The 13,562-nt window shown below is 45.5% G+C and overlaps 1 protein-coding gene across 6 annotated transcripts in view; it reads left to right on the top strand.

The window, feature by feature from the left end:
- Positions 1-13,562, top strand: part of ATP2C1 (ATPase secretory pathway Ca2+ transporting 1) — a 1,883,161-nt gene that overhangs the window by 1,801,032 nt on the left and 68,567 nt on the right. For all 6 annotated transcript variants that reach the window (XM_069648728.1, XM_069648731.1, XM_069648729.1 and 3 more), the window contains 2 exons: positions 9,461-9,556; positions 10,112-10,253. In XM_069648728.1, the coding sequence (XP_069504829.1) occupies positions 9,461-9,556; positions 10,112-10,253 (238 nt within the window). The remainder of the gene's footprint in view (positions 1-9,460; positions 9,557-10,111; positions 10,254-13,562) is intronic.

The following is a 13,562-nucleotide window of genomic DNA, read 5'->3' as shown; positions in this document are numbered from 1 at the left end:
CTCATCTAAATTCGATGGCTTCTTCATTCGAAACATCGACCCCCACGGTCTGGTTTCAAAAAGTGCAGTGACTGTGGGAAGAAAATGTCGTTAACGGATCCTCACAGGATCCGTTTGTGGTGCCTGGGATCGGAGCATCACTGTTCAGGATGCGAGGACTGTATGTCCATGATGGCGAAAGCCTTGAAGGTGCGTAAGGGGAAGTTAGAAAGAGGTAAGACTCTTAAAACTTCTACTCTCTCGAAAGTTTCTTCGGCAGAGTCGAGACATTCGTCTCCTCGTCGTCACAAGAAACATTCCCGTTCAAGGTCTCGAAGCGGTTCCCATCAGTCTTCGAGTTCAAAGCACTCTAAGAAGAGACATTGTAGATCTCCCTCTCCCTCTTCTTCCTCTTCCTCCCCAGAAAGGGTCACCTGCCCCACGAAACACAGCTCTCCAGCTAAGTGGGAGGAATTTCATAAGAAAATGCTTAGCGTCTTCGACAAAGCGGCCTCGACCCTCTCGGAGACATCTAAGGTGATACCCTGGGTGAAAAGCCTGAAAAATCAAAACGCCGCGAGTCGTTGAACCCAGCGTGTGAAACTGCCTAAGGGCGTCATGAGCCCTCGAGTAAAGCAGTAAGACCGCATCGTCAACGCCGTCGTCGAGGGTTACTTCGACGCACATATCTGCGTCATCGACGCCTTTGTCGAAGGGCCCTTCGACAAATAAATCGGTAACATCGACGCCGTCTTCGACGCTACTGTCGACTCCGATAAAGGACAGACCTACAACTGTCACTACATCTCAGACAGTAGAGGTGTCGAGGACTTCGACCATTACATCGAGGATGCCGGCGACAATTTCGACGACACCGGCTAGGATCCCGATCTTCTCGAGTACATTGAGGTCTTTTCAAACTTTTTCGACACCCTTTTCGGGATTGTCGAAGCCTTTGACTTCTACTTCGACAACCTCGATGTTTTCTCAGCCATTGACAACCAGTTTGGCTCCTTCTGCTCTAGAAATGGGTTTTAAACCATATCCTAGGTCTGACTATTTTAGAGCCTTGTCCTCTATATATGAGGAAGGGGAGGATTCCGACCATGAGACCTTTTGGTTTACAAAGGACTACAACACCCATGCCAGAGGAATTAATCTCTGAAGAGAACAGATTAAAAGACCTTCAGGATTCTCTAAATGAGGCAAGTGATTTAGATACTTCTCCAGAAGTAGAGTTTGCTAAACTAGACCCTGGGGAGCATGCTGAGACCCCGTATAGGGCTCTGATGGCCAGAATAGTTGAATTCATGGGGTGGTCTACACCTACACCCTCTTCAACAGGATGACCTTACTGATATTTTAGATAAAGGTCCACAGGAGGATCCTGTAGTTCCCTTCCATACTGCCCTGCAGAGAAAAATCTCTGCAAATTGAGAAACTCCTGATGTTATCCCGGCAGTAAACAAGAAACTTTCCTCTAAATACAGGGTATCTGCTTCAGATCCTGAATATTTGAGCAAGCACCCAACTCCAGAGAGTTTGGCTGTACAGGCAGCAACTTCATCTAATAGTAGGTCTGCATACCCTACTATTCCACAGGACAGGGATGATAAAAGATTTGATGCCATGTCAAAGAAAGTCTTTTCGGCATGTAGCATGGCGCTTAAATCTATGAACGCCACTTGCACGCTAGCAAGATTCATCCATACATTTTGGCAGTGTGCTTCCTCTGTGGCTGACTGTCTCCCAGAGGAGAGGAAAGGGAAGCATTCTTAAACATCATCAGGGATGGAAAGGATGCAATGTGCGAATCCCTTCAAACAGGCATTGATTCTGCGGACAGTATCAGCAGGGCCATGGCGGCAAGTACCACAATCCGCAGATTTGCGTGGTTGCGGAAGTCTGGTTTTGCTCCAGATGTACAAGCCAGACTTTTGAACAAGCCCTTTGATGGCACTTCTTTATTTGGTAAGAAGGCTGATGACAGCCTGGAGAGATTGCAAACATCCAAGGCCGAAATCTCTTGGGGCTGCAATCTGGGAGACTCCGAATGGTCCCTCAAGAGCTTCCTGGAGGGAAAGGTCCTTTCGCTTTTACTCTGCATTCAGAAAAGGCAGAGGACAGCCAGCTCAAAGGGGCCAGAAACGATTCACCCGTGGTGGACGGGTCAAAGGTACAAATGCTGCAGCAGCAGGTGGCACTTTACCCTCAGCATCTGCGTCAGCCGCTTCTAAACCCCTCTGAGGTCTCCCCTCACAAGACACCTGTAGGGGGCAGGTTAACCCAACATCTGGCAGAATGGCAGGCTATTACGTCAGATGCTTGGGCATTGGAAACAGTTGCCCAAGGTTACTGCCTGCCCTTCCTACACACCCCTCAGTCATCCACCGGGGAACAACTCTTTGAAGTTTCCAGACCCGCTCCTTATGTAGGAGATTGTAGACCTGCTAGAGAAGGGTGTCATAGAGCCGGTACCGTAGCAGAGAGGGACAAGGGTTGGTATTCCCCCTACTTCCTAGTACCAAAGAAGGACGGAGGACCCATCTTGGATTTGCGAGAATTGAACAAATTCCTCAGGAAAGACAAGATGGTAACTCTTTCTCAGATCCTCTAGGCCCTCCAGCTTCAGGACTGGTTGGTATCTCTAGACCTTCAGGATGCTTATTTCCATGTGCCAATCCATCTCAAACACAGGAAATACCTGAGGTTCGCAATTGACAACTCTATCAATTTCGAGTTCTGCCATTTGGGCTGACCTCCGTTCTGAGTGTCTTCACCAAGCTAATGTCGGTAGTGGCTGCAAATCTAAGGAGGGAAGGGATCCACGTCTACCCCTACCTGAACGATTGGTTGATCAGAGCAGTATCTTCGGAACAAGCTCAGATCCAGCTAGATTATGTCTGCCACGTCCTTCACAAGCTGGGCTTCTCCCTCAACTTAAAGAAGTCACAGATGATAGCATCACAGAGACTCCAGTTCATTGGAGCGGTCCTGGACACTTCCCTGGGGAAAGCCTCGCCACCAGAGGTCTGGACTCAAGATATTCTGCAGATGGTCTCCAAGTGTCTAAATGCCCAATGTCTTCCAGCTTTCGACTTTTTGAGGTTGATAGGCCTCATGGCATCCTGCATCTTCCTAGTGCCAGAGGCTCGTCTGAGAATGAGATCCCTCCAGTGGGCACTTAAGAACCCAATGGTCTAAATTCTCAGGAAGAATGTCAGATCTCCTTCAAGTCCCGGACAGAGTGGCTCGAGACCTTCAGTGGTGGGCCTGTCGGGAGAACATTTTGATAGAACAGTTTTGGCAACCATGGCCGGAGATAACAGTAGTCACGGATGCCTCACTCACGGGGTGGGGAGCCCATGCCAACGACTTGACCATCAGCGGTCGTTGGTCTCCATCGGAGTCCAGACTACATATCAACCTGTTGGAGCTGAGAGCAATCAGACTAGCGCTGAAAGCTTTTCTGCCATCAGTACAGGGGAAAAAAAGTCTTGATAATGACAGACAACACAGTGGCCATGCACTACCCCAACAAAAGAGGAGGCGTAGGGTCACTGCCACTGTGCAGAGAGGCAATGCAGCTCTGGTTTTGGACAATTCAGGAAGGAATCTCTCTATCGGCAGTTCACCTAGCCGGAGAGAAGAACTTGACGGCGGACGCTCTGAGCAGGCAGAGCACAGTCTCCCACGAGTGGGAGCTAGCTCAGGAAGTACTTCAAGAGATCTTCGCCCTTTGGGGCACCCCTCAAGTGGATCTGTTCACCACCAGCATCAACAGGAAGTGCGATCCGTTCTGTTCAAGGGAATCTCCTCCGAAAGGAGCTCTGGTGGACGCGTTCGTAGTAGACTGGGAGTTTCCACTTCTGTACGCGTTTCCTCCAGTCCCTGTCATTCCTCAAATGATCAGGAGGTTGAGAAGATTCCAGAAAACCATGATCCTAATTGCCCCGGATTGCGCCAGGAGAATGTGGTACCCAGACCTTCTGGACATGTCCATCTGCCCTCCAATTCGTCTTCCGCAAACGGAGGATCTTCTCTCGCAGAAGGGAGGTCAGGTTCTGCATCCAGACATCGGAACCCTCAACCTTCGCGCTTGGTTTCTGAAAGGTTGAGATACAAGGATTGGGATCTCCCGGATGATGTCATGGAGGTGTTGCTTTCAGCTAGAAGACCAGCAACAAAGACTTTATACCGCTGCCGTTGGAACAAATTCTGCAGCTGGTGTAGAGAAAAGAATATCGAACCCTTCTCTTGCAGTACACCAATGGTGTTATCTTTCTTACTCTGCTTAGCAAATTCAGGTCTTCAAGTTGCTAAGATCAAGGGTTACCTCGCAGTGCTGTCAATCTTTAAGCGCACTGCGGAGGAGCCTTCATATTTCTAATTACCCCAGGTAATCCAATTCCTGAAAGGGTTAACTAATGTTTTTCCCCAAAGCCTTTCCAAGTTCCATTGTGGGACCTAAATCTAGTCTTACATTTTCTGATGGGTACTCCTTTTGAACCACTCCACTCTTGTTCTTTAAGGTTTCTCACTCTTATTCGTATTCCTAGCGGCTCTAACATCTGCCAGAAGAGTGAGCAAATTACAAGCTCTATCTTGCAAACCTCCTCATACAACCTTTCATAAAGACCAGGTTGTTTTACAAGTGAAGCCTAATTTTCTCCCGAAGTTGTTTCTGAATTCCACATTACGCAGAAAATAACTTTACCTTCATTCTATCCTCCTCCCCACCCAGGGAAAGAGAAAGAGGAAGAGAGGTTACATAGGCTGGATCCAAGGCTTGCCTTGAGTTTTTATATCAGCAGACTTGCTAGGATAAGGCAAGCAGACCAACTGTTTGGAGGTTATGCAGGACTCAAATTAGGATTGCCAATCACAAAACAAACCATTTCAAGATGGATTATTTTAACCATTTTAGAATGCTACAAATTGGCTGGGAAAGAACCCCCTCAACATCTTAGGGCTCATTCAACCAGAGGTATCACAGCCTCTTCGGCTCTCGAAAGAGGGTTCCGATTCGAGACATTTGTGCAGCTGCCACATGGTCGTCCGCAAATACCTTTACAAAATTTGACAGCCTGGATTCCTCCTCTAGCCAGGAGAAAAGATTTGGGAAAGCTGTGTTACATTCTGTACACTCTTAAAGGGAAATATTCTAATTTTACTCCTGCTTCCTTTTTTACACCACTGCTATGGGAGTCTATCAAAGATAAGGAATACGTCAGAAGACACAATCCCTTCGAAGAACAAGTTACTTCTTACCTTGTAACGTTCTTTAGATGGGATGTTCCTCCGACATATTCCTTATCGCCCCTCCCAGCCATCCCCGCAGTAAAACTTCCCTTGTAGTTGCAGCCTATGGGCCTTCAAGTCAATAACCAATTAGCACAGCTAATTTTAAGCTTCAAAACGGAACTGAGCAATGGACGCTGCGCAAGTCTATTTATACGCATGATGACGTCGGCGCCGATACGGAGGCTGTCGAGGGACACCAGCTCGAGGGACGTCGACGCGCAGAGCCCTCTACTGAAAAAAAATTCCCAGGCCAGCAAGCTGGAATGGATAACATCAAAGATAAGGAATACGTCAGAGGAACATCCCATCGAAAGAACGTTACAAGGTAAGAAGTAACTTGTTCGTCTAAACCGGTCGGCCCTTTAACAGTTTTGGATATATGATTGTGTCCCATAAAACAGCTACTAAGATGCACTCCAAAAAAGACAGAAAACACAATTAAAAAAAAAATATATTGTGTACTAATTGGTGTTGATATGAAATGTCATTTTGTGACTTGTATAAATGTGAATAGAGTGTTGTTCATGAATGATTGATTTAGGCTGATTACTTTATTGTTGTGTGGGAATGATTGGTGTCACCTGCATTTTATAGTTGTGACTTTACCTGCTTTTAATTGTTTCATTTTTTTATTAATTCATGATCATCTTAAATATTTTGTTATACTGATTTATAAAATGATGTCCTCTGGATCTCCTTTCTGCTAATGTAGACTTTGAGAGGTAGGCTATCCTTTCTCCCCATGGTGGTCTCGGACTTGCATCTCTTTCAAAAGATCCATGCTTTTTCTCCTCTGCCTCATTCATTCAAGGAAGAAAAGTGTTTCCATCAGCTCTGTCTGGTGCAGACCCTCGAGTACGTCTCTCTGACAAGGGAGGATAGGACAGATGACCAGCTTTTCTTTAATTATTCTGGCTCCAGGGCTGGCAGGGATGTGGTCAGACAGACCCTGCCACGTTGGATCATTCTTTGCATCTCAGAATGTTATGATCTGGCTGGTAAGGGTATTTGCCAAGCAGCTGCATGATGCTCATTTTAGCGAGCTGTCCTTCAGAGTTGTCTGGTGTAGGTTGTGTCCTTGCTCTCCTTTCACCTCTAGATCATTGTACTGCTTTAGGGGTCTATCAAAGATAAGGAATACGTGGGAGGAAGGAGTCATTAGAAGAAAAAATGACTTCCCTCTTTATAATGTTCTTCCTGGTGGTCGTTCCTCCCATGGATTCCTCATCACCCCCCTCAATGCCTGTCTTGGTGGGTAGCTAGTACATATTGGTTCTGCGGTCCCTCAGTGAGTGCTAGAGAAAAAGGATGGAACTAAAGTCACAGGGCACAATGTCTCTATATATACTGGCCCTGACATCATGTCTGCCTTGATGCGTGTAGAGGTGTCGGACAGAGCCGACATGGAGCTACGCTTTGCTACCTGATGGCGAAAAACTTTCCGAAGAGCAGTTGGGCTCAAAGATGAGGAATCAGTGGGAGGAATGTTAGGCAGAAACCTGTGCAGTTCCCTTAGGGAACACTGCAAAAGATTTAGGACTACAGGTTTTAGCAGTAAACCCACTTGGTAGCAGTCCGTACCACCCAGATTTACCTGGTAGCTGTGGCTGAGCAGTAGGACTTCTCTCAAGAAGAGTTAGGCAGTATGCAAAGTATACACAATAGGCACTCGGACACACCAATACAAGCAAACACTGACCAGAGCTTTGGTATCAAAGTATATAATTATTTATTTAAAAACACACTGAAACACTCCAGCACTCTTGTTGTAAACTATTCTAAACACAGTTACTTTTTCCTTATCAGATAAGTCTCAGTAAAACACCACTTATTTTCATACAGAGGTGAGCGCTTAACTAGATGGCACTCCAATAAGTTTGTGAGAAAGGGAGGGAAAAGACAGAATATGGAAAGGTACACCACTCTAAGATTCAGGAACACTGTTAGCAAGGCAGAAGAGCAAAAGTCACTGGTGAGCCAAAGTCCAGAGGCTGGGCCCACTCTTAGAGAGAGCAGAGCACAAATGCGCCCAAGATCACACAGTTACACTAGGCTTAGAAAGTCTTGCAGAGAGTTCAAAAAGAGTTTAGAGAGGCTTAGGAAAGTTTAGCCAGGGTGTCCCAGGCCAACCCAGGTTCGAAAGCCGGGGGCTAAATCTACCCCGTACAGTCGGTGGCAAGGGAAGCCAGGCGGGACACGGTACCTTAAGTGGGAAGGATTCTCCAGCGGTGGCAGTTGTTCCTGGCAGTGGGTGCAAGTCGCGTTGTCGTCCAGGGGAAGAGAAGATCTCGACTTGGAGGAAAGATGAAGGTCGTTGCACTGCCAGGGAAGAAACCAGCCGCTGAGTTTTCCGGTTAAAGGTGGTACCTTTGTTTCGCGGTCGTGGTAAAACGTGGTATCCCGGTTGCCGGGGTGCTTGGCACAGGCAAGGCGGCCACGAGGTATGTCGGGAAGGCGAAAAGACTGTGAAACTGGTTATCCCCACCAGTCAAAGGAAGAAGACTCTCCGGCGGGAGATCTCCTCTGTCGTTGGGAAAAGTGGTGAGACGGTGCAGCAGGGCTCCACCGGTGGTGTCGTCGTGGCAGGTCGGCTCAGCTTCTCCCTCGTCGAATTCTTAGGTCCTGTGGCGACTTCTGAAGTTCCAGTCCCCAAAGCCCTGCTTTTATGCAGAAAACCCCCATTCACTCAGCCTAGCTGTCACTCAAACATGCTAAGTGGTGAGCCGTGCGGCTCACCACTTGGGCCAATCAGGACGGAGTGCGACTTGAGTTGCCTAGGCAACTCAGTCCAGGGTGCCTAAATCCCCCTCCACCCCTCCTAAGTACCCCAGACATAGTGGCACCCCTTTGGAGGGCTTCTTTGGAGAAGCCCGCCAAAAAGTGGAACAAAGATCTCGACTTGGGTTGGAGTCACAGAAGAGAACACAAATGCCATTTTAGAATCAAGTTTTGGCACAAAATACCAACTGGAGAATTAATATTAATTAAATAAACCGGCGGTAGGTTCGAGGCTACCGTAAATAATTAAATAAAGATAGTAGCCTAAAACAATGGGAAATCCCATAGGAAAATATTTGCGGTTGAATATAAAAAGTAGTATCCACTGCCACCAGCCAAAACTCGATCAGGGGGGACGGAGACGTGCCCCCTCGACTAACAGACCCCGGGGCAATTGAATTGCCCCAGCCAGTACGTCCACAATATGATGGTTTGTACTGGTTCTGTTCAGAATTTAAGACTAGTGCCCTGGGAGACAATAGTCAGTCCCAGGGTATGGAGTCTATACTGGGGGGGTCACTATGACACCCCTGTGTTACTGCAATGAGGGTGCTGTGTAGCACACATCACAAAAACACATGAAGCCCTATGGAGTAAAAGACCCCATAGCCCATTAAACACATCGAGATTCAAAGAAACACACTCAAATCATGTCCAAGAGTGAGGGTAAAAGAGTCTCATACTTGGCAGGGGAAAAAAATAAACCCCAAAAATCCAGCAAAGCTGCTGGGGGACTCACTAGGTTAGGAAATTCAGCCTAAACAGAGAATTCTCCCTAACAAGGAACATCCATCAGAAAGAACATTACAGAGAGGCAAGTAATTTGTCCTTTACAGCAATCATTATCATCAGGAAAACTATGATGAAACCTGGCAAAATGTGGCATGAGTGTTCGTATTTGGCCTGCCAGTTTCATACCATATTTAGCAAACTTTCAAGGGCGAGAACAAAAGTTAGAGGTAAACATTTTTTAATCTTCTTATGTAAAGTTCGATGTAATCTTGACTTTACTGCCATATTTTGCCCTTTGCTGACTGTTGGACAGCCACACTGCACCTGCAAAGATATTTCACAAGATGAGCTATCTGTGGAAGATTTCATGCAAAGTACCTTCGACAGATTGATTAATTTATTTTTCTGTTTTACTCCTGGGCACTTCTTTCAGCAAGGGGATGATTGATCTGTTTTGCCTGGTCTTGTGGTACAGAAAGCCATTCATGGTCTCAGTTCTGTGTGGGAGTTTGTTACACACCACTGCTCCCATATACATTACTTTAAGTGGAATATAGTTTCTGGGCACGAATTAAAAATAGATTTGAATAATGACTTTTTGCAATTGGGGAAAGCTGTTACCTAGGTTAAACCTTTGAAGTTAAATCCTTCTTTTCTTTTTTCACAGCTGCAAGATAACGTCATCACACCAAGAGACACAACAATGACTTTCACATGCTTTGTGTTTTTTGATATGTTCAATGCCTTGAGCTCACGATCTCAGGTAAGGCTCTTTCTTGCCAAGTTGGAAAGCTAGGCACTGTTCTTAGTACAAGTTCTCAGAACGCAATCAGTGCTGTCCACTGTCCACCCTAGCCTTGTCATGAGCAAATCTCCTGAAAACTCAAAGCAGAGTTTTAATAAACTAGTATATTAGAAAGCTTTAGCACGGTCAATGATTTCACTTTTCCTAGTACCACATTATGGCTTTGCCCCGGAGCGAAGGACTTATATTTTATAATTGGAGATTGAATAAGTGCAATAAGTCTGTGCTTCATCCAAACCCCACTTATGTAGCATATTCATCCCTTGTTTCAGTTTACGTCCAAACATCATTCCAAGTAAGAAGTGCTCTGCCATTTAGTTTGGATAGCTCTAACTTGCCATTCCAGGTTTGTTTGCCTTGCTGACCACGTTAGTTTGAGGTGCTATTTGTCTGCAATCAGTAAACCTAGGTCATTTTTACATTTCCATTAAGTTATTGACTTTGCAAATGATATCTGCTATCAACAAACAAATTCAGTAAATTTTGTTGTCTACTTTTCTGTTTTATTTACAGACCAAATCAGTGTTTGAAATTGGGCTCTGCAGTAACAAAATGTTTTGCTATGCAGTTATTGGATCAATATTGGGGCAGTTGTTGGTTATTTACTTTCCTCCACTTCAAAAAGTATTTCAAACTGAAAGTCTCAGCACTGGAGGTAAGGACTAATCATACATTTTCAAGAAGGTTTGCTAACAATTTCCAATGTGGGATGCTCGTATTGTGATGATGCAATAACCCATTGCACCATATTTGAAAGTAGGTACATCATACTGATTTATCAAACCAGATCATGTTTGCACTCTTGCATTTTTTCTACATCGAGAAACGCGTGAATCTTAATGGATATTTATTTCAATGACAGTGGTTGGAAGTGTATTTCATTATCCTTGTTCGATGTTTTGACCCCATCAGTAACCAACACAGTAGGTGCATGCAAGTTTGACCCTCAGTAATGCATGTGACGACCTCTGCGACATTGACTCCATTGTCACCTCAAATTTCACTGCCAAATGCTGTCCAGGCAAAATGGCTCATTCTTAGGAGACCGAAAGTTTCATTTTCACTTAAGAGGACCAAATCTAAAAATGGCCTAAGTCTAAGAGCTGCACTGACCCCGGTCTCTTTTTGATTGATCCTCGCTTAAGCATCGCTATTCTGAAGAGAGATAGTCTTTGATGCCACTGCTGTCCATGTTGTGTTTTTGTTTCAAACATTTTATTGAAAAGCATTTATTGGAAAGCATGGACATTCTCTCACCATGTTATGCTTGTCATTTTAACCATATTGTTGAAAAAACAAAAAGGACTGATTTGCAAGTCTGGTGGGGAGAAATGCTGCTGCGTACTCCTCATTCCACATTGGAACTCTGTTCAGGCATCAACGTACATCTTTTAAAAAAAATGTTTGTTTGATTTTCAGGTAAGTTGAAAAAACAAATCAAACAACGAGGAAGAGCCGTTTTAGGAGAGAAACACTTTGTATATATACGCTTTCCAATATAAGACCAATTAAAAGGGATAAAAGAAAATAAACCTAGAGCGAGAGCATTGGTATCAACTCCGGCTGTGGAGAGGAATTCAACACAAGGACCTGGAATACATAGATAGATGCTACAAGGCAAATAGTCGGCATGGAGACCCATTTACTGTGCTCATTTCGTATCTTACTAATAATAGTGAAAACGATTTCCATTGTTGAGGAATCAGAGGTCTGTAATTATCCAAAATGACAAAAGTAATGAAGGGATCCCATACATGCCTCTGTTTGGTCAGAGTATCAGATAGGGTAGCAGGGATTTTCTACATGGGGCAAATTTACCACATTTTCACCCACCGCATGGGAGCGAAGGGTTGTCTGCCTACTTCCAAATTTGCTCAATGAAAAGTTTAGCTGCGGTAAGTATACGGTTGAATAAAACGGAGTGAGGGGCACCATTGAGCTCTGATGCCTGCGTTCTACTGGCGTGCCACAAGCTTATAAATAGATTAATAAATGGTAAAAATATCCTTTTCGTCTCTGTCTCCCAATAAGACTAACAAAGGATCTAAGGGAAGCTGAATGCCCACAGTCTTTTGGATTAGAGTAACAGCCGCCAGGGTTTAATTATGGGACAATGCCACCATATGTGAGCCATGGATGGATGGATCCAACCTCTGTGCACCCCTTCCAACACTGGGGGGAAACAAGTGGATACATAGTATGCAAACAGTTGGGTGTAAGATACCATCGATAAAAGATTTTGTAAGAGTTTTCCAATATTGTGGTACATATGGATGCCCTAGAGGCCCTCCTCCATGTGGCTTCCCATGACGTAATTGAAATCGTGCAACCCAAATTGTTAGGGAGAATTCTCAGAAATGTGCTAATTCCTCTCTACCTTAGAGACCCTCAGCACTTTTGCTGGACTCACGACTTTTTAGATTTCTAACCTGTAGAGAGTGAGACCTTTTTCCCACTCTCTCATGTATTTTTCTAGTGGTTCTTTTTGGTTGCTGGAGTCTGACAAACTCCATAGGCATCTTTATGCATTGTGTCACACAGCACCTTTAGTGCAGTGACACAGGGAAGTCTTTTAGATTTCACCAAGGTTTAAATACCTTACTCTTGGATTAGCTACTGTTTCCAAGAGCAGTAAATTGAAATTGACTTTGCTGTAGATTGTAACTTTCCAGACCCAGCACACACTGTCTTACAATAGGGTGCTGGAGGGGTTACTTAGTAGCCCCTTTGTCTAGCTTCTCATGTAAAAATGTTTGTTACTCTTTACACAATTAATGGCTGGTGGCAGTGGTTACTTTTTACTACTGTGTCGTGTCTTTACCGCAGGCTGCGTTCACAGCTACATTAAAGCACCCATGGGTGTCATTTATATCAAAATGACCCAGTGGTCTTTTTTCACCATTTCTTGTTGTTTTGGTTCTTCTTGAGAATTACTCCGCGTGCCAAACCGGTTTGGTCTCTTTCTTCATTTTGTCTTTGGCGGGCTTCACGAGTGAAACCCGCCTCTGGCTCCAGAATGTCCGTTGGGGGCAGGAAGTGAGGGAGGTGCGCAAAACTCCCTGTGCTTAGACCCAAATGCACTCTGTAATGATTGGCTGGCTGGCTGTCCGGCAAGGAAAGCCACCCTGCCGGGTGATTGACAGCTAGGCTGGAATGAATGGGAGAAACCTGCATAAAAGGCGAGGCTTTTTGGCTGGAAGGCAGAGTCGACCACTGGACGAAGGAATCCGAAGAAGAACTGGAAGACTCGTCCTGATGCGACTCCTGGACTGTTGGTTGGCCCGGTGAAGCCCTGCTGCTGTGCTGAAGCACCAAGTTTGCGTCGACAGAGAAGCTCTGCAAAGACAACTTCTCCCCTTGAGTTGGTGTGACCAATCAACTCCAAACTATGCCACCTGGACAACCATATCGCAGCTGGTTGAAATTTCCACAGATTGCTGCTGGAAACCTTATAGCCATGGAGAGGAGCACCAGTATGTGTGCGTTACTTTTAAGCTGTCCAAGAGCTCCAGGAAGATCCTCCGGACTCCCAGGAAGCAGAACTGACCGAACCTGTGCCCCCTCAAGAGTGCGGGACCCAAGGCGCAAGGAAGGTCCATCTCGACAGCCAGGAACCGTAATGTTGCTGTTTGCGGTAGTCACGAGAAGCTGTAACACTGAAGTACCACTTGTTTGAAAGTATGCCGGTTGCGGTCGGTGACAGTCCCGTTGTGGTGCAGGAGCCCCCAGAAGTCCTCCCTCTTGTCCCCACAACTGAGGCCCAGGAACAACAGGATCTGCAGAGCTGCACAGGAACAGAGGTCATCGGCTGCATATTTTCTTCAAACTTAAAGGTACTGTAAAGTCTGAGAGAACTTACCTCTCACTGTAGATTTGCTTGCTCTTGTACTTCACAAGTTTCCCGGCTCGTGGCCCTACATTTGATTCTTCTTTCTTCATCAAAGACTTCTAAAAACATTGTGCA

This window comes from Ambystoma mexicanum, chromosome 2q (assembly GCF_040938575.1).
Source record: "Ambystoma mexicanum isolate Mex_15411 chromosome 2q, UKY_AmexF1_1, whole genome shotgun sequence".
In the NCBI taxonomy this organism is placed as follows: domain Eukaryota; kingdom Metazoa; phylum Chordata; class Amphibia; order Caudata; family Ambystomatidae; genus Ambystoma; species Ambystoma mexicanum.
The sequence above is the reverse complement of the archived record's forward strand: the minus strand, read 5'-3'. Positions and strand labels throughout refer to the sequence as shown.